Source organism: Hemitrygon akajei, chromosome 24 (assembly GCF_048418815.1).
Source record: "Hemitrygon akajei chromosome 24, sHemAka1.3, whole genome shotgun sequence".
In the NCBI taxonomy this organism is placed as follows: domain Eukaryota; kingdom Metazoa; phylum Chordata; class Chondrichthyes; order Myliobatiformes; family Dasyatidae; genus Hemitrygon; species Hemitrygon akajei.
The window spans coordinates 1387571-1408518 of NC_133147.1; the positions used below are offsets into that span (position 1 = coordinate 1387571).

Consider the following 20948-nt stretch of genomic DNA (forward strand, 5'->3'; position numbering starts at 1 on the left):
ACTAAAAATTGCCAGAGAAATCCAGAATCGGGGAATGGACAGAGTCGATATTGAGACGGACAGAGTTCAGATATCAATGATGGAATGTCTCAGGAAATCTCACTGGCAGATTCTGACAACAAACAGGTGAAAATTCAGGACTGAAATACACTGAGAAATAAACTGAGAGACAGATGATAGGTGCAGCAGAATGAGACCCAGCTGGCAGGAATACAAGTAATAATGGGAAACAGATGTGAGACGGTGTATTCTGTAATAGAGGGGCCGGAGGAGAGCAGGAGCGGGGACAGAAGCATGACGCAATACAAAACCACAGGCTGACAGCTAAGGTAAAAGAAAAAAAGAGTTTACAGCTGGAGGTACTAACAGACCTGCACGATTGCTGCTCGTGCCATGTTTTGGAGAAGGCAGAAATATATAAAGATTTTACAGTTTCACACGAGCCTAGGATTTGGTCCAGGATAGAGTGCATCAGATGTTAGGATCATTGGGCTCTTTACCACGGAAGGTGAGACTTGTACAGAAGAGACGGTTTGCAGCTGAGCTGGTGGGGAGTTATATCCGATTGGAACGTGTTGCTAGTGCTGCACGGGGCTGGGGTAGTGTGTTGGTGAGGATGATCCTAGAGATTGCGGCGAATGGGAGCTACGGTGCCAGAACATTTAGTGGAAAGGTTGTCGAGTTAGATGTTGTTAGTACCTCAGACAAAGTCAGGAATCAAAATGTTGAGCATGGTGCACCAACGCCCTGAGCTACATAAACAGTATATCCATGAAATAACTGTCGTACGAAAGACAGATGTGCTCAGGGCATGGAACAACAGCTGGTTGTTTGATATTGTAGCTATTAGTGAAACTTGTCTGCACGATTGTAAACTCTTCATTCCGAGCTTCGTTTGCTTCTCCTCAATATTCTCCTGAACATTCCGAGGTTCAGGACAATGAGGGGTATCTCAGAGAAATATTCTGAATGTTAAAAGGCCTGAACAAATCAGATCTGACAAAGTTATTTCCCATGGCAGAGGATTATAGGACAAGAGGGCACGACGTCAGGATTGAAGAACTGAGATGCAGAGAAATTACTTTACTCAGAGCGTGGTTAATCAGGGGAATTTTTTGCTGTGAGCAGCTATGTAGGCACAGTCATTGGGTGTATTTAGGCCGTGATTGAAGAGTTCTTGATTTGCAAAGGCATCAAAGGATATAGGGTGTAAGCAGGGGAGTGGGATGGACTGGAAGAATTCGATCAGCCCATTATTAAATGGCGGAGCAGACTTGATAGGCCGAATGGCCTAATTCTTCCCTACTTCTTACGGTCTTATGGTCTAACACAGCTGCAGCACCAGTCTATGAGCTTAGCCCCCTGCTCGATTTACTTAACATTTATGACTGTACGGTTATGCACAGCTTCAAAGGCTCATTCAAGTTTACTGACGAGACCACTGTCGTAGAGCGAATGAAAAGTGGTGACGAATTAGCATACAGTAGAGAGATTGAAAATATTCCTGAGGCGTGCCATAACAACAAACTATTACAGAAGGAGGAAAGCCGAGATCTATGAACCAGACCTCATCTGGCAATCAAAGGTGCAAAGGGACAGCATTGTTTCATTGCTCGGTGTTATTCCTTCAGAGGAGACCAACTGTTCTGGGCCTAACACGTAACTCTAATGACCAAGAAAGCACTGCAGCACCTCTACTTCCTTTTGAATTCTCAAGGATTGGGCATTACATCGACAACTTTGCCGAGTTTCAGTACATGTGTAGTGGAGCGGTTATTGACCGACTGATGACTCTATCCCAGCCCAACGAAATGACGGACAACCTTGAACGGAACATCCTAGAAAAAGGATTGGATATCCCAGTCTATCACGGGTAAAGCCTTCAACACCATGAAACATATCTGCATGAAGAATTGTCGCAGGAAATCAGCATCAATCAACAGGGACGCCACTATCCAGCACTTATGTTCTTCTCGTTGGATAATCAGGAAGAATATACAGCACCCTCAGGATTCACACAACTATCTTCAGGAACAGTTACTACTCTTCAATCATCCGCCTCTTGAACTGAAGGGAACATCTTCCCTCAACGTCACTTGCCCCGCCGTTGAAATATTCCCACAAGCTATCAACTCGCTTTCAATGACTCTTAATCTCATGTTCTTAAGATACATCTTTTGTATTAATCGTATTATTTCTTTTTGCATTTGGAATTCGTTATCTTTTGCAAACTGATTCAGCATCCACATTGGTATGGTCATTCATTGACTCTATTATGGTTGATTTTCTACTGTGGATTTTACGAACGTGCTCGGAAGAACGTGCACAACAGGGTTGGATATGGTAAGATATATTTACTTCAATAATGAACTTACTTTGAACATCAAACTTTCAATTGTGCCCATCATGTCAGAATGTCTGCAAAAATAAATGTGATTCACGATGGGAAACGGGAAGATTGAAGGAAGAGCTATACTTGGCCGTAGTACACAAGCGTCAAACCAAGGAGATTGTGAATGTAAATTTTGTTTGCTGTACCATAGACTAGACCTCTCAGTCATAATATTATTGTTCTAATCGCGAGTATATATCACCTGGTTGAACTGGAGAACAAATTAAACAACTCACCCATGACCATTATCTTTATTCTGTTGCTTTCTGGTGATGATATGCTTCTACCGGACACTGTGCGTGTGTAATCACAGGAGTAATCCCACGGAGCAACTCCTCCGTTTGCGATGGTGAACATCGCGCTGTTTCGCAGTGACAGCTTTTCCTTTACTAGGTGTCCATTGTTGTACAAGCGAAAGGTGTCACCGTAATATTCCTGATCAGTTTTCCGACAAGTAAGTATAACCGACTCATCTGACACATAGACCTTATCAGGTCTGTTACTTGATATTTGAGGTTTTTGTGGCCGATCTGCAAGGAAGGAAAATGAATTGATTCAGACTGTGCACAAGATACGTAATCAATGTTCTCATTAGCTCCCGTGCAAAACTCGTTGTGTGTAACTACATATTTCTCATGCATAATTACCATTATATAACTCGCCCCTTCTGAAGATGTATTTGCAGAAATAGAATTTCCTGGAGGCAATAAGTGCCGTATGTCTGTACGCTTGAATGAATGATCCACAAGAAAGCTTTGCTAAGTTAAATGATTGCACCTCCAGAGTTATTGCCTTGTCAGCAAGCTGAAGCAGAGATCCAACCACAGACAACGTACAGTGCGCACTATAATATTCACAGAGTAGCAAATCCGGGGGGTGGGGGCAACAAAGTCGGCCTCAAAGTTCAGGAGGAGACTAAAATTGCCAGAGAAATCCAGAATCGGGCAATGGACAGAGTCGATATTGAGATGGACAGAGTTCAGATATCAATGCTGGAATGTCTCAGGAAAACTCACTGGCACAATCTGACAACAAACTGGTGAAAATGCAGGACTGAAATACACTGAGAAATAAACAGAGAGACAGATGATAGGTGCAGCACAATGAGACCCAGGTGGCAGGAATACAAGTAATAATGAGAAACAGATGAGAGACGGAGTATTCTGTAATAGAGAGGCCGGAGGAGAGCAGGAGCGGGGACAGAAGAATGAGGCCATACAAAACCACAGGCTGACAGCTAAGGTAAAAGAAAAAAAAATGTGTTCAGCTGGAAGTACTGACAGACCTGCACGATTGCTGTTCGTGCCGGTTTTAGAGAAGGCAGAAATATAGGAAGACTTTACAGTTTCACACGACCCTAGGATTTGGTACAGGATAGAGAGCATCAGATGTTTGGATTATTGGGCTCCTTACCGCCGAAGGGGAGACTTGTACAGAAGAGACGGTTTGCAGCTGAGCTGGTGGGGACTATTATCCCATCGGAAAGTGCTGCTAGTGCTGCACGGGGCTGGGGGCAGTGTGTTGGTGAGGATGATCCTAGAGATTGCGGTGAATGGGAACTACGATGCCAGAACAGTTAGTGGAAATGTTGTGGAGTTAGATGTTGTTAGTACCTCAGACAAAGTCAGGAATCAAACTGTTGAGCATGGTGCACCAACGCCCTGAGCTACATAAACAGGATGTCCATCAAATAAGTGTTGTACGAAAGACAGATGTGCTCAGGGCATGGAACAACAGCTGGATGTTTGATATTGTAGCTATTAGTGAAACTTGTCTGCAGGATTGTAAACTCTTCATTCCGAGCTTCGGTTGCTTCTCCTCAATATTCTCCTGAACATTCCGAGGTTCAGGAGAATGAGGGGGTATCCCAGAGAAATATTCCGAAAGTTAAAAGGCATGAACAGATCAGATATGACAAAGTTATTTCCCATGGCAGAGGATTATAGGACAAGAAGGCACAACATCAGGATTGAAGAACTGAGATGCGGAGAAAGAGGCTGGTAAATCAGTGGAATTCGTTGCCGTGAGCCGCTATGTAGGCCCAGTCATTGGGTGCATTTAAGGCAGTGATTGAAATATTCTTGATTAGCCAAGGCATCAAAGGGTATAGAGTGTAAGCAGGGGAGTGGGATGGACTGGAAGAATTCGATCAGCCCACTATTAAATGGAGGAGCAGACGCGATAGGCAAAATGGCGTAATTCTGCCCTACTTCTTATTGTCGTATGGTCTAACACAGCTGCAGCACCAGACTATGAGCTTAGCCCCCTGCTCGACTCACTTAACATTTATGACTCTACGGTTACGCATAGCTTCAATGTCTCATTCAAATTTACTGACGAGACCACTGTCTTAGAGCGAATGAAAAGTGGTGACGAATTAGCATACAGGAGAGAGATTGAAAACATGACTGAGGTGTGCATAACAACAAACTATTACAGAAGGAGGAAAGCAGACATCAATGAAGCAGACCTCATCAGACAGTCAATGTTCGAAAGGTTCAGCAGTGTTTCATTGCTCAGTGTTATTCCTTCAGAGAAGACCAACTGTTCTGGGCCTAACACGTAACTTTACTGACCAAGAAAGCACTGCAGCACCTCCACTTCCTTTTGAATTCTCAAGGATTTGACATTTCATCTACAACTTTGACGAGTTTCTGTACATGTGTAGTGGAACGTTTATCGACTGACTGCTGACTGCATTCCAGCTCACCGAAATCACGGAAATCCTTGAATGGAACATCCTAGAAAAAGGATTGGATATCCCAGTCTATCACGGATGAAGCCTTCAGCACCATGAAACGTATCTGCACGAAGAATTGTCGCAGGAAATCAGCATCAATCATCAGGGACGCCACTCTCCAGCACTTACGTTCTTCTCGCTGCTTATTCAGGAAGAATGTACAGGACCCTCAGGATTCACACCACTATCTTCAGAAACAGTTACTACCCTTCAATCATCAGCCTCTAGAACCTAAGTGAACATCTTCCCTCAACGTCACTTGCCCCGCCCTTGAAATATTCCCAAATGCTATCAACTCGCTTTCAATGACTCTTCATCTCATGTTCTTGAGAGGCATATTTTGTATTAATCGTATTATTTCTGTTTGCATTTGGAATTCGTTATCTTTTGCACACTGATTCAGCATCCACATTGGTATGGTCTTTCATTGATTCTATTATGGTTGATATTCTCCTGTGGATTCGGTGAGTGTGCTCGCAAGAAAGTGAACCGCAGGGTTGGATATGGTAACATATATTTACTTCAATAATGAACTTACTTTGAACGTCGAAATTTCAATTGTGTCCATCATGTCCGAATGTCTGCAAAAACCGTGATTCACGAGGGGAAATGGGAAGATTGAAGGAAGACGTATAATTGACCAGAATACACAAGCATCAAACCAAGGTGGGTCTGAATGTAAATTTTGTTTGCTGTACCACAGGCTAGACCTCTCAGTCGTAATATTATTGTTCTAATCGCGCGCATATATCACCTGGTTGAACTGTAGAACAAATTAAACAACTCACCCATGACCGTTAACTTTATTCTGTCGCTTTCTGGTGATGATATGCTTCTATCGGACACCGTGCACGTGTAATCACAGTAGTAATCCCTCGGAGCAATTCCTCCGTTTGTGATGGTGAACGTTGCGCTGTTTCGGTATGAAAGCTCTTCATTTACTAGGTGTCCATCGTTGTACAAGCGAAAGGTGTCACTGGAATACTCCTGATCAGTTGTCTGACAAGTAAGTACAACCGACTCATCTGACAAATAGACCTTATCAGCTCTGTTACTTGATATTTGAGGTTTTTGTGGCCGAGCTGCAAGGAAAGAAAATGAATTGATTCAGACTGTGCACAAGATACGTAATCAATGTTCTCATTAGCTCCCATGCAAAGCTCGTTGTGTGCAACTACATATTTCTCATGCATAATTACCATTATATACATCTGAAGATGTATTTGCAGAAATAGAATTTCCTGGAGGCAATAAGTGCCGTATGTCTGTATGCTTGAATGAATGATCCACAAGAAAGCTTTGCTAAGTTAAATGATTGCACCTCCAGAGTTAATGCTTTGTCAGGAAGCTGAAGCAGAGATCCAACCACAGAGCACACACTATGATATTTACAGAGTAGCAAATCCGGGGGGTGGGGGCAACAAAGTCGGCGTCAAAGTTCAGTTGGAGACTAAAAATTCCAGCGAAATCCAGAATCGGGCAATGGACAGAGTCGATATTGAGACGGACAGAGTTCAGATATCAATGCTGGAATGTCTCAGGAAAACTCACTGGCACAATCTGACAACAAACAGGTGAAAAGACAGGACTGAAATACACCGAGAAATAAACAGAGAGACAGATTATAGGTGGAGCACAATGAGACCCAGGTGGCAGGAATACAAGTAATAATGAGAAACAGATGAGAGATGGAGTACTCTGCAATACAGGGGCTGGAATAGCGCAGGAGTGGGACAGAAGCAGATGGCAATACAAAACCACAAGCTGACAGCTGAAGGGGAAACAGAAAAAATAGAGAGTTCAGAAGGAGGTACTGACAGTCCTGCACGATTGCTGCTCGTGCCATGTTTTAGTGATGGCAGAAATAAGAGGAATTTTCATTTTAATATGTGGCCGAGGATTTGGTACAGGAGGAAGAGCATGAGATGTTTGGTTCATTGGGCTCCTTACCATCGAAGATGAGACCTGTACAGAAGAGTCGGTTTGCAGCTGAGCTGGTTGGGACTAATATCCCATCGGAATGTTTTGCTCGTGCTGCACAGTGCTGGGGGCAGTGCGTTGGTGAGGATGATCCTAGAGATTGCGGTGAATGGGAACTACGTGTGAGAACAGTTAGTGGAAAGGTTGTGGAGTTAGATGTTGTTAGTACCTTAGACAAAGTCAGGAATCAAAATGTTGAGCATGGTGCACTTACGCCCTGAGCTACATAAACAGTATATCCATGAAATAAGTGTCCTACGAATGACAGATGTGCTCAGGGCATGGAACAACAGCTGGATGTTTGATATTGTAGCTATTAGTGAAACTTGTCTGCAGGATTGGAAACTCTGCATTCCGAGCTTCGGTTGCTTCTCCTGAACATTCTCCCGAACATTCCGAGGTTCAGGAGAATGAGGGGGTATCTCAGAGAAATATTCCGAATGTTAAAAGCCCTGAATAGATCAGATATGATGAAGTTATTTCCCATGGCAGAGGATTATAGGACAAGAGGGCATGACGTCAGGATTGAAGAACTGAGATGCAGAGAAATTACTTTAATCAGAGGGTGGTAAATCAGTGGAATTCGTTGCCATGAGCAGCTATGTAGGCCCAGTCATTGGGTGCATTTAAGGCAGTGATACAAAAGTTCTTGATTAGCCAAGGCATCAAAGAGCAGAGAGTGTAAGCAGGGGAGTGGGATGGACTGGAAGAATTCGATCAGCCCACTATTAAATGGCAGAGCAGACTCGATAGGCCGAATGGCCTAATTCTGCTCTACTTCTTACGGTCTTATGGTCTAACACAGCTGCAGCACCAGTCTATGAGCTTAGCCCCCTGCTCGACTCACTTAACATTTACAACTGTACGGTTATGCACAGCTTCAATGTCTCATTCAAATTTACTGACGAGACCACTGTCTTAGAGCGAATGAAAAGTGGTGACGAATTAGCATACAGGAGAGGGATTGAAAATATTCTTGAGGCGTGCCATAGCAACAAACTATTACAGAAGGAGGAAAGCAGAGATCTATGAACCAGACATCATCTGACAATCAAAGGTGCAAAGGGACAGCATTGTTTCATTGCTCGGTGTTATTCCTTCAGAGGAGACCAACTGTTCTGGGCCTAACACGTAACTTTACTGACCAAGAAATCACTGCAGCACCTCTGCTTCTTTTTGAATTCTCAAGGATTGGGCATTTCATCTACAACTTTGCCGAGTTTCAGTACATGCGTAGTGGAGCGTTTATTGACTGACTGCTGACTCTATCCCAGCTCACCGAAATCACGGACAACCTTGAACGGAACATCCTAGAAAAAGGATTGGATATCCCAGTCTATCACAGGTAAAGCCTTCAACACCACAAAACATACCTGCACGAAGAATTATGGCAGGAAATCAGCATCAATCATCAGGGATGCCACTATCCAGCACTTACGTTCTTCTCGCTGCATAATCAGGAAGAATGTACAGCACCCTCAGAATTCACACCACTATCTTCAGGAACAGTTACTACCCTTCAATCATCAGCCTCTTGAACTTAAGGGAACATCTTCCCTCAACGTCATTTGCCCCGCCCTTGGAATATACCCACAAGCTATCAACTCGCTTTCAATGACTCTTCATCTCATGTTGTTAAGATACATCGTTTGTATTATTTGTATTATTTCTCTTTTTGTATTTGGAATTCGTTGTCTTTTGCACACTGATTCAGCATCCACATTGGTATGGTCGGTCATTGATTCTATTATGGTTGAAATTCTACTGTGGATTCTTTGAATGTGCTCGCAAGAACGTGTACCACAGGATTGGATATGGTGACATATATTTACTTCAATTATGAACTTACTTTGAACATCAAAATTTCAATTGTGTCCATCATGTCCGAATGTCTGCAAAAACCGTGACTGACGAGGGGAAATGGGAAGATTGAAGGAAGACGTATAATTGACCAGAATACACAAGCATCAAACCAAGGTGGGTCTGAATGTAAATTTTGTTTGCTGTACCGCAGGCTAGACCTCTCAGTCGTAATATTATTGTTCTAATCGCGAGCATATATCACCTGGTTGAACGGGAGAACAAATTAAACAACTCACCCACGACCGTTATCTTTATTCTGTCGCTTTCTGGTGATGATATGCTTCTACCGGACAGCTTGCGCGTGTAATCACAGTAATAATCCCTCGGAGCAACTCCTCCGTTTGAGATGGTGAACGTTGCGCTGTTTCGGTATGAAAGCTCTTCATTTACTAGGTATCCATCGTTGTACAAGCGAAAGGTGTCACCGGAATATTCCTGATCAGTTGTCTGACAAGTAAGTACAACCGACTCATCTGACAAATAGACCATGTCAGGTCGGTTATTTGATATTCGAGGTTTTTGTGGCCGAGCTGCAAAGAAAGAAAATGATTTGATTCAGACTGTGCACAAGATACGTAATCAATACTCTCATTAGCTCCCGTGCAAAGCTCGTTGTGTGCAACTATATATTTCTCATGCATAATTACCATTATATAACACGCCCCCTCTGAAGATGTGTTTGCAGAAATAGAATTTCCTGCAGGCAATAAGTGCCGTATGTCTGTACGCTTGAATGAATGATCCACAAGAAAGCTTTGCTAAGTTAAATGATTGCACCTCCAGAGTTATTGCTTTGTCAGGAAGCTGACGCAGAGATCCAACCACAGACCACGTACTATGATATTTACAGAGTAGCAAATCCGGGGGTGGGGGCAACAAAGTCGGCGTCAAAGTTCAGTTGGAGGCTAAAAATTCCAGCGAAATCCAGAATCGGGCAATGGACAGAGTCGATATTGAGACGGACAGAGTTCAGATATCAATGCTGGAATGTCTCAGGAAAACTCACTGGCACAATCTGACAACAAACAGGTGAAAAGACAGGACTAAAATACACCGAGAAACAAACAGAGAGACAGATTATAGGTGGAGCACAATGAGATCCAGGTGGCAGGAATACAAGTAATAATGAGAAACAGATGAGAGATGGAGTACTCTGCAATACAGGGGCTGGAATAGCGCAGGAGTGGGACAGAAGCAGATGGCAATACAAAACCACAAGCTGACAGCTGAAGGGGAAACAGAAAAAATAGGGAGTTCAGAAGGAGGTACTGACAGTCCTGCACGATTGCTGCTCGTGCCATGTTTTAGTGATGGCAGAAATAAGAGGAATTTTCATTTTAACATGTGGCCGACGATTTGGTACAGGAGGAAGAGCATGAGATGTTTGGTTCATTGGGCTCCTTACCATCGAAGATGAGACCTGTACAGAAGAGTCGGTTTGCAGCTGAGCTGGTTGGGACTAATATCCCATCGGAATGTTTTGCTCGTGCTGCACAGTGCTGGGGGCAGTGCGTTGGTGAGGATGATCCTAGAGATTGCGGTGAATGGGAACTACGTGTGAGAACAGTTAGTGGAAAGGTTGTGGAGTTAGATGTTGTTAGTACCTTAGACAAAGTCAGGAATCAAAATGTTGAGCATGGTGCACTTACGCCCTGAGCTACATAAACAGTATATCCATGAAATAAGTGTCCTACGAATGACAGATGTGCTCAGGGCATGGAACAACAGCTGGATGTTTGATATTGTAGCTATTAGTGAAACTTGTCTGCAGGATTGGAAACTCTGCATTCCGAGCTTCGGTTGCTTCTCCTGAACATTCTCCCGAACATTCCGAGGTTCAGGAGAATGAGGGGGTATCTCAGAGAAATATTCCGAATGTTAAAAGCCCTGAATAGATCAGATATGATGAAGTTATTTCCCATGGCAGAGGATTATAGGACAAGAGGGCATGACGTCAGGATTGAAGAACTGAGATGCAGAGAAATTACTTTAATCAGAGGGTGGTAAATCAGTGGAATTCGTTGCCATGAGCAGCTATGTAGGCCCAGTCATTGGGTGCATTTAAGGCAGTGATACAAAAGTTCTTGATTAGCCAAGGCATCAAAGAGCAGAGAGTGTAAGCAGGGGAGTGGGATGGACTGGAAGAATTCGATCAGCCCACTATTAAATGGCAGAGCAGACTCGATAGGCCGAATGGCCTAATTCTGCTCTACTTCTTACGGTCTTATGGTCTAACACAGCTGCAGCACCAGTCTATGAGCTTAGCCCCCTGCTCGACTCACTTAACATTTACAACTGTACGGTTATGCACAGCTTCAATGTCTCATTCAAATTTACTGACGAGACCACTGTCTTAGAGCGAATGAAAAGTGGTGACGAATTAGCATACAGGAGAGGGATTGAAAATATTCTTGAGGCGTGCCATAGCAACAAACTATTACAGAAGGAGGAAAGCAGAGATCTATGAACCAGACATCATCTGACAATCAAAGGTGCAAAGGGACAGCATTGTTTCATTGCTCGGTGTTATTCCTTCAGAGGAGACCAACTGTTCTGGGCCTAACACGTAACTTTACTGACCAAGAAATCACTGCAGCACCTCTGCTTCTTTTTGAATTCTCAAGGATTGGGCATTTCATCTACAACTTTGCCGAGTTTCAGTACATGCGTAGTGGAGCGTTTATTGACTGACTGCTGACTCTATCCCAGCTCACCGAAATCACGGACAACCTTGAACGGAACATCCTAGAAAAAGGATTGGATATCCCAGTCTATCACAGGTAAAGCCTTCAACACCACAAAACATACCTGCACGAAGAATTATGGCAGGAAATCAGCATCAATCATCAGGGATGCCACTATCCAGCACTTACGTTCTTCTCGCTGCATAATCAGGAAGAATGTACAGCACCCTCAGAATTCACACCACTATCTTCAGGAACAGTTACTACCCTTCAATCATCAGCCTCTTGAACTTAAGGGAACATCTTCCCTCAACGTCATTTGCCCCGCCCTTGGAATATACCCACAAGCTATCAACTCGCTTTCAATGACTCTTCATCTCATGTTGTTAAGATACATCGTTTGTATTATTTGTATTATTTCTCTTTTTGTATTTGGAATTCGTTGTCTTTTGCACACTGATTCAGCATCCACATTGGTATGGTCGGTCATTGATTCTATTATGGTTGAAATTCTACTGTGGATTCTTTGAATGTGCTCGCAAGAACGTGTACCACAGGATTGGATATGGTGACATATATTTACTTCAATTATGAACTTACTTTGAACATCAAAATTTCAATTGTGTCCATCATGTCCGAATGTCTGCAAAAACCGTGACTGACGAGGGGAAATGGGAAGATTGAAGGAAGACGTATAATTGACCAGAATACACAAGCATCAAACCAAGGTGGGTCTGAATGTAAATTTTGTTTGCTGTACCGCAGGCTAGACCTCTCAGTCGTAATATTATTGTTCTAATCGCGAGCATATATCACCTGGTTGAACGGGAGAACAAATTAAACAACTCACCCACGACCGTTATCTTTATTCTGTCGCTTTCTGGTGATGATATGCTTCTACCGGACAGCTTGCGCGTGTAATCACAGTAATAATCACTCGGAGCAACTCCTCCGTTTGAGATGGTGAACGTTGCGCTGTTTCGGTATGAAAGCTCTTCATTTACTAGGTATCCACCGTTGTACAAGCGAAAGGTGTCACCGGAATATTCCTGATCAGTTGTCTGACAAGTAAGTACAACCGACTCATCTGACAAATAGACCATGTCAGGTCGGTTATTTGATATTCGAGGTTTTTGTGGCCGAGCTGCAAAGAAAGAAAATGATTTGATTCAGACTGTGCACAAGATACGTAATCAATATTCTCATTAGCTCCCGTGCAAAGCTCGTTGTGTGCAACTATATATTTCTCATGCATAATTACCATTATATAACACGCCCCCTCTGAAGATGTGTTTGCAGAAATAGAATTTCCTGCAGGCAATAAGTGCCGTATGTCTGTTCGCTTGAATGAATGATCCACAAGAAAGCTTTGCTAAGTTAAATGATTGCACCTCCAGAGTTATTGCTTTGTCAGGAAGCTGACGCAGAGATCCAACCACAGACCACGTACTATGATATTTACAGAGTAGCAAATCCGGGGGGTGGGGGCAACAAAGTCGGCGTCAAAGTTCAGTTGGAGGCTAAAAATTCCAGCGAAATCCAGAATCGGGCAATGGACAGAGTCGATATTGAGACGGACAGAGTTCAGATATCAATGCTGGAATGTCTCAGGAAAACTCACTGGCACAATCTGACAACAAACAGGTGAAAAGACAGGACTAAAATACACCGAGAAATAAACAGAGAGACAGATTATAGGTGGAGCACAATGAGATCCAGGTGGCAGGAATACAAGTAATAATGAGAAACAGATGAGAGATGGAGTACTCTGCAATACAGGGGCTGGAATAGCGCATGAGTGGGACAGAAGCAGATGGCAATACAAAACCACAAGCTGACAGCTGAAGGGGAAACAGAAAAAATAGAGAGTTCAGAAGGAGGTACTGACAGTCCTGCACGATTGCTGCTCGTGCCATGTTTTAGTGATGGCAGAAATAAGAGGAATTTTCATTTTAACATGTGGCCGACGATTTGGTACAGGAGGAAGAGCATGAGATGTTTGGTTCATTGGGCTCCTTACCATCGAAGATGAGACCTGTACAGAAGAGACGGTTTGCTGCTGAGCTGGTTGGGACTAATATCCCATCGGAATGTTTTGCTCGTGCTGCACAGTGCTGGGGGCAGTGCGTTGGTGAGGATGATCCTAGAGATTGCGGTGAATGGGAACTACGTGTGAGAACAGTTAGTGCAAAGGTTGTGGAGTTAGATGTTGTTAGTACCTTAGACAAAGTCAGGAATCAAAATGCTGAGCATGGTGCACTTACGCCCTGAGCTACATAAACAGTATATCCATGAAATAAGTGTCCTACGAATGACAGATGTGCTCAGGGCATGGAACAACAGCTGGATGTTTGATATTGTAGCTATTAGTGAAACTTGTCTGCAGGATTGGAAACTCTGCATTCCGAGCTTCGGTTGCTTCTCCTGAACATTCTCCCGAACATTCCGAGGTTCAGGAGAATGAGGGGGTATCTCAGAGAAATATTCCGAATGTTAAAAGCCCTGAATAGATCAGATATGATGAAGTTATTTCCCATGGCAGAGGATTATAGGACAAGAGGGCATGACGTCAGGATTGAAGAACTGAGATGCAGAGAAATTACTTTAATCAGAGGGTGGTAAATCAGTGGAATTCGTTGCCATGAGCAGCTATGTAGGCCCAGTCATTGGGTGCATTTAAGGCAGTGATACAAAAGTTCTTGATTAGCCAAGGCATCAAAGAGCAGAGAGTGTAAGCAGGGGAGTGGGATGGACTGGAAGAATTCGATCAGCCCACTATTAAATGGCAGAGCAGACTCGATAGGCCGAATGGCCTAATTCTGCTCTACTTCTTACGGTCTTATGGTCTAATACAGCTGCAGCACCAGTCTATGAGCTTAGCCCCCTGCTCGACTCACTTAACATTTACAACTGTACGGTTATGCACAGCTTCAATGTCTCATTCAAATTTACTGACGAGACCACTGTCTTAGAGCGAATGAAAAGTGGTGACGAATTAGCATACAGGAGAGAGATTGAAAATATGACTGAGGTGTGCATAACAACAAACTATTACAGAAGGAGGAAAGTAGACATCAATGAAGCAGACCTCATCAGACAGTCAATGTTCGAAAGGTTCAGCAGTGTTTCATTGCTCAGTGTTATTCCTTCAGAGAAGACCAACTGTTCTGGGCCTAACACGTAACTTTACTGACCAAGAAAGCACTGCAGCACCTCCACTTCCTTTTGAATTCTCAAGGATTTGGCATTTCATCTACAACTTTGACGAGTTTCTGTACATGTGTAGTGGAACGTTTATCGACTGACTGCTGACTGCATTCCAGCTCACCGAAATCACGGAAATCCTTGAATGGAACATCCTAGAAAAAGGATTGGATATCCCAGTCTATCACGGATGAAGCCTTCAGCACCACGAAACGTATCTGCACGAAGAATTGTCGCAGGAAATCAGCATCAATCATCAGGGACGCCACTCTCCAGCACTTACGTTCTTCTCGCTGCTTATTCAGGAAGAATGTACAGGACCCTCAGGATTCACACCACTATCTTCAGAAACAGTTACTACCCTTCAATCATCAGCCTCTAGAACCTAAGTGAACATCTTCCCTCAACGTCACTTGCCCCGCCCTTGAAATATTCCCACATGCTATCAACTCGCTTTCTATGACTCTTCATCTCATGTTCTTGAGAGGCATATTTTGTATTAATCGTATTATTTCTTTTTGCATTTGGAATTCGTTATCTTTTGCACACTGATTCAGCATCCACATTGGTATGGTCTTTCATTGATTCTATTATGGTTGATATTCTCCTGTGGATTCGGTGAGTGTGCTCGCAAGAAAGTGAACCGCAGGGTTGGATATGGTAACATATATTTACTTCAATAATGAACTTACTTTGAACGTCGAAATTTCAATTGTGTCCATCATGTCCGAATGTCTGCAAAAACCGTGATTCACGAGGGGAAGTGGGAAGCTTGAAGGAAGACGTATAATTGACCAGAATACACAAGCATCAAACCAAGGTGTGGTCTGAATGTAAATTTTGTTTGCTGTACCACAGGCTAGACCTCTCAGTCGTAATATTATTGTTCTAATCGCGCGCATATATCACCTGGTTGAACTGGAGAACAAATTAAACAACTCACCCATGACCGTTATCTTTATTCTGTCGCTTTCTAGTGATGATATGCTTCTACCGGACACCGTGCGCGCGTAATCACAGTAGTAATCCCTCGGAGCAATTCCTCCATTTGTGATGGTGAACGTTGCGCTGTTTTGGTATGAAAGCTCTTCATTTACTAGGTGTCCATCGTTGTACAAGCGAAAGGTGTCACTGGAATACTCCTGATCAGTTGTCTGACAAGTAAGTACAACCGGCTCATCTGACAAATAAACCTTATCAGCTCTGTTACTTGATATTTGAGGTTTTTGTGGCCGAGCTGCAAGGAAAGAAAATGAATTGATTCAGACTGTGCACAAGATACGTAATCAATGTTTTCATTAGCTCCCATGCAAAGCTCGTTGTGTGCAACTACATATTTCTCATGCATAATTATCATTATATAACACGCCCCCTCTGAAGATGTATTTGCAGAAATAGAATTTCCTGGAGGCAATAAGTGCCGTATGTCTGTATGCTTGAATGAATAATCCACAAGAAAGCTTTGCTAAGTTAAATGATTGCACCTCCAGAGTTAATGCTTTGTCAGGAAGCTGAAGCAGAGATCCAACCACAGACCACGTACTATGATATTTACAGAGTAGCAAATCCGGGGGGTGGGGGCAACAAAGTCGGCGTCAAAGTTCAGTTGGAGACTAAAAATTCCAGCGAAATCCAGAATCGGGCAATGGACAGAGTCGATATTGAGACGGACAGAGTTCAGATATCAATGCTGGAATGTCTCAGGAAAACTCACTGGCACAATCTGACAACAAACAGGTGAAAAGACAGGACTAAAATACACCGAGAAATAAACAGAGAGACAGATTATAGGTGGAGCACAATGAGACCCAGGTGGCAGGAATACAAGTAATAATGAGAAACAGATGAGAGATGGAGTACTCTGCAATACAGGGGCTGGAATAGCGCAGGAGTGGGACAGAAGCAGATGGCAATACAAAACCACAAGCTGACAGCTGAAGGGGAAACAGAAAAAATAGAGAGTTCAGAAGGAGGTACTGACAGTCCTGCACGATTGCTGCTCGTGCCATGTTTTAGTGATGGCAGAAATAAGAGGAATTTTCATTTTAATATGTGGCCGACGATTTGGTACAGGAGGAAGAGCATGAGATGTTTGGTTCATTGGGCTCCTTACCATCGAAGATGAGACCTGTACAGAAGAGACGGTTTGCTGCTGAGCTGGTTGGGACTAATATCCCATCGGAATGTTTTGCTCGTGCTGCACAGTGCTGGGGGCAGTGCGTTGGTGAGGATGATCCTAGAGATTGCGGTGAATGGGAACTACGTGTGAGAACAGTTAGTGGAAAGGTTGTGGAGTTAGATGTTGTTAGTACCTTAGACAAAGTCAGGAATCAAAATGTTGAGCATGGTGCACTTACGCCCTGAGCTACATAAACAGTATATCCATGAAATAAGTGTCCTACGAATGACAGATGTGCTCAGGGCATGGAACAACAGCTGGATGTTTGATATTGTAGCTATTAGTGAAACTTGTCTGCAGGATTGGAAACTCTGCATTCCGAGCTTCGGTTGCTTCTCCTGAACATTCTCCCGAACATTCCGAGGTTCAGGAGAATGAGGGGGTATCTCAGAGAAATATTCCGAATGTTAAAAGCCCTGAATAGATCAGATATGATGAAGTTATTTCCCATGGCAGAGGATTATAGGACAAGAGGGCATGACGTCAGGATTGAAGAACTGAGATGCAGAGAAATTACTTTAATCAGAGGGTGGTAAATCAGTGGAATTCGTTGCCATGAGCAGCTATGTAGGCCCAGTCATTGGGTGCATTTAAGGCAGTGATACAAAAGTTCTTGATTAGCCAAGGCATCAAAGAGCAGAGAGTGTAAGCAGGGGAGTGGGATGGACTGGAAGAATTCGATCAGCCCACTATTAAATGGCAGAGCAGACTCGATAGGCCGAATGGCCTAATTCTGCTCTACTTCTTACGGTCTTATGGTCTAACACAGCTGCAGCACCAGTCTATGAGCTTAGCCCCCTGCTCGACTCACTTAACATTTACAACTGTACGGTTATGCACAGCTTCAATGTCTCATTCAAATTTACTGACGAGACCACTGTCTTAGAGCGAATGAAAAGTGGTGACGAATTAGCATACAGGAGAGAGATTGAAAATATGACTGAGGTGTGCATAACAACAAACTATTACAGAAGGAGGAAAGCAGACATCAATGAAGCAGACCTCATCAGACAGTCAATGTTCGAAAGGTTCAGCAGTGTTTCATTGCTCAGTGTTATTCCTTCAGAGAAGACCAACTGTTCTGGGCCTAACACGTAACTTTACTGACCAAGAAAGCACTGCAGCACCTCCACTTCCTTTTGAATTCTCAAGGATTTGACATTTCATCTACAACTTTGACGAGTTTCTGTACATGTGTAGTGGAACGTTTATCGACTGACTGCTGACTGCATTCCAGCTCACCGAAATCACGGAAATCCTTGAATGGAACATCCTAGAAAAAGGATTGGATATCCCAGTCTATCACGGATGAAGCCTTCAGCACCACGAAACGTATCTGCACGAAGAATTGTCGCAGGAAATCAGCATCAATCATCAGGGACGCCACTCTCCAGCACTTACGTTCTTCTCGCTGCTTATTCAGGAAGAATGTACAGGACCCTCAGGATTCACACCACTATCTTCAGAAACAGTTACTACCCTTCAATCATCAGCCTCTAGAACCTAAGTGAACATCTTCCCTCAACGTCACTTGCCCCGCCCTTGAAATATTCCCACATGCTATCAACTCGCTTTCTATGACTCTTCATCTCATGTTCTTGAGAGGCATATTTTGTATTAATCGTATTATTTCTTTTTGCATTTGGAATTCGTTATCTTTTGCACACTGATTCAGCATCCACATTGGTATGGTCTTTCATTGATTCTATTATGGTTGATATTCTCCTGTGGATTCGGTGAGTGTGCTCGCAAGAAAGTGAACCGCAGGGTTGGATATGGTGACATATATTTACTTCAATAATGAACTTACTTTGAACATCAAAATTTCAATTGTGTCCATCATGTCCGAATGTCTGCAAAAACCGTGACTGACGAGGGGAAATGGGAAGATTGAAGGAAGACGTATAATTGACCAGAATACACAAGCATCAAACCAAGGTGGGTCTGAATGTAAATTTTGTTTGCTGTACCGCAGGCTAGACCTCTCAGTCGTAATATTATTGTTCTAATCGCGAGCATATATCACCTGGTTGAACGGGAGAACAAATTAAACAACTCACCCACGACCGTTATCTTTATTCTGTCGCTTTCTGGTGATGATATGCTTCTACCGGACAGCTTGCGCGTGTAATCACAGTAATAATCACTCGGAGCAACTCCTCCGTTTGAGATGGTGAACGTTGCGCTGTTTCGGTATGAAAGCTCTTCATTTACTAGGTATCCATTGTTGTACAAGCGAAAGGTGTCACCGGAATATTCCTGATCAGTTGTCTGACAAGTAAGTACAACCGACTCATCTGACAAATAGACCATGTCAGGTCGGTTATTTGATATTCGAGGTTTTTGTGGCCGAGCTGCAAAGAAAGAAAATGATTTGATTCAGACTGTGCACAAGATACGTAATCAATATTCTCATTAGCTCCCGTGGAAAGCTCGTTGTGTGCAACTATATATTTCTCATGCATAATTACCATTATATAACACGCCCCCTCTGAAGATGTGTTTGCAGAAATAGAATTTCCTGCAGGCAATAAGTGCCGTATGTCTGTACGCTTGAATGAATGATCCACAAGAAAGCTTTGCTAAGTTAAATGATTGCACCTCCAGAGTTATTGCTTTGTCAGGAAGCTGAAGCAGAGATCCAACCACAGACCACGTACTATGATATTTACAGAGTAGCAAATCCGGGGGGTGGGGGCAACAAAGTCGGCGTCAAAGTTCAGTTGGAGGCTAAAAATTCCAGCGAAATCCAGAATCGGGCAATGGACAGAGTCGATATTGAGACGGACAGAGTTCAGATATCAATGCTGGAATGTCTCAGGAAAACTCACTGGCACAATCTGACAACAAACAGGTGAAAAGACAGGACTAAAATACACCGAGAAATAAACAGAGAGACAGATTATAGGTGGAGCACAATGAGACCCAGGTGGCAGGAATACAAGTAATAATGAGAAACAGATGAGAGATGGAGTACTCTGCAATACAGGGGCTGGAATAGCGCAGGAGTGGGACAGAAGCAGATGGCAATACAAAACCACAAGCTGACAGCTGAAGGGGAAACAGAAAAAATAGGGAGTTCAGAAGGAGGTACTGACAGTCCTGCACGATTGCTGCTCGTGCCATGTTTTAGTGATGGCAGAAATAAGAGGAATTTTCATTTTAACATGTGGCCGACGATTTGGTACAGGAGGAAGAGCATGAGATGTTTGGTTCATTGGGCTCCTTACCATCGAAGATGAGACCTGTACAGAAGAGACGGTTTGCAGCTGAGCTGGTTGGGACTAATATCCCATCGGAATGTTTTGCTCGTGCTGCACAGTGCTGGGGGCAGTGCGTTGGTGAGGATGATCCTAGAGATTGCGGTGAATGGGAACTACGTGTGAGAACAGTTAGTGGAAAGGTTGTGGAGTTAGATGTTGTTAGTACCTTAGACAAAGTCAGGAATCAAAATGTTGAGCATGGTGCACTTACGCCCTGAGCTACATAAACAGTATATCCATGAAATAAGTGTCGTACGAAAGACAGATGTGCTCTGGACATAGAACAACAGCTGGATCTTTGATATTGTAGCTATTAGTGAAACTTGGTTGCAAGACTGGAAACTCTACATTCCGAGCTTCGGTTATTTTGGACACAGCAGAGCGTGAGCGTTTGAAGGATCAGGGGTGGTGTTTCTAGTCTGAGGAAATGTCACAGCAGTGCTGTAAGGACAGACTGGAGAACTTGTTTAATGAGGCTTTATGGGTGGAGCTTAGGAATAAGAAAGATATAACCACGTTGACAGGGTGATATGATAGACCCCCCCCCCCCCACAACAGTCTGAGCAATTTAGAAGAACAAATTTGTAGAAAGATTGCAAATTGTTGCAGGAAATAGGGTTGTTATAGGATAGGATTGTAACTT

The 20948-nt window shown here is 43.3% G+C and overlaps 1 protein-coding gene across 1 annotated transcript in view; it reads right to left on the reverse strand.

The window, feature by feature from the left end:
- Nucleotides 1-20948, reverse strand: part of LOC140715538 (immunoglobulin superfamily member 1-like) — a 68918-nt gene that overhangs the window by 41095 nt on the left and 6875 nt on the right. The window contains exons 3-8 of the mRNA XM_073027892.1: nt 19103-19396; nt 15807-16100; nt 12510-12803; nt 9212-9505; nt 5921-6214; nt 2629-2922 (exon numbers count right to left, since the gene is read on the reverse strand). Of these exons, the coding sequence (XP_072883993.1) occupies nt 2629-2922; nt 5921-6214; nt 9212-9505; nt 12510-12803; nt 15807-16100; nt 19103-19396 (1764 nt within the window). The remainder of the gene's footprint in view (nt 1-2628; nt 2923-5920; nt 6215-9211; nt 9506-12509; nt 12804-15806; nt 16101-19102; nt 19397-20948) is intronic.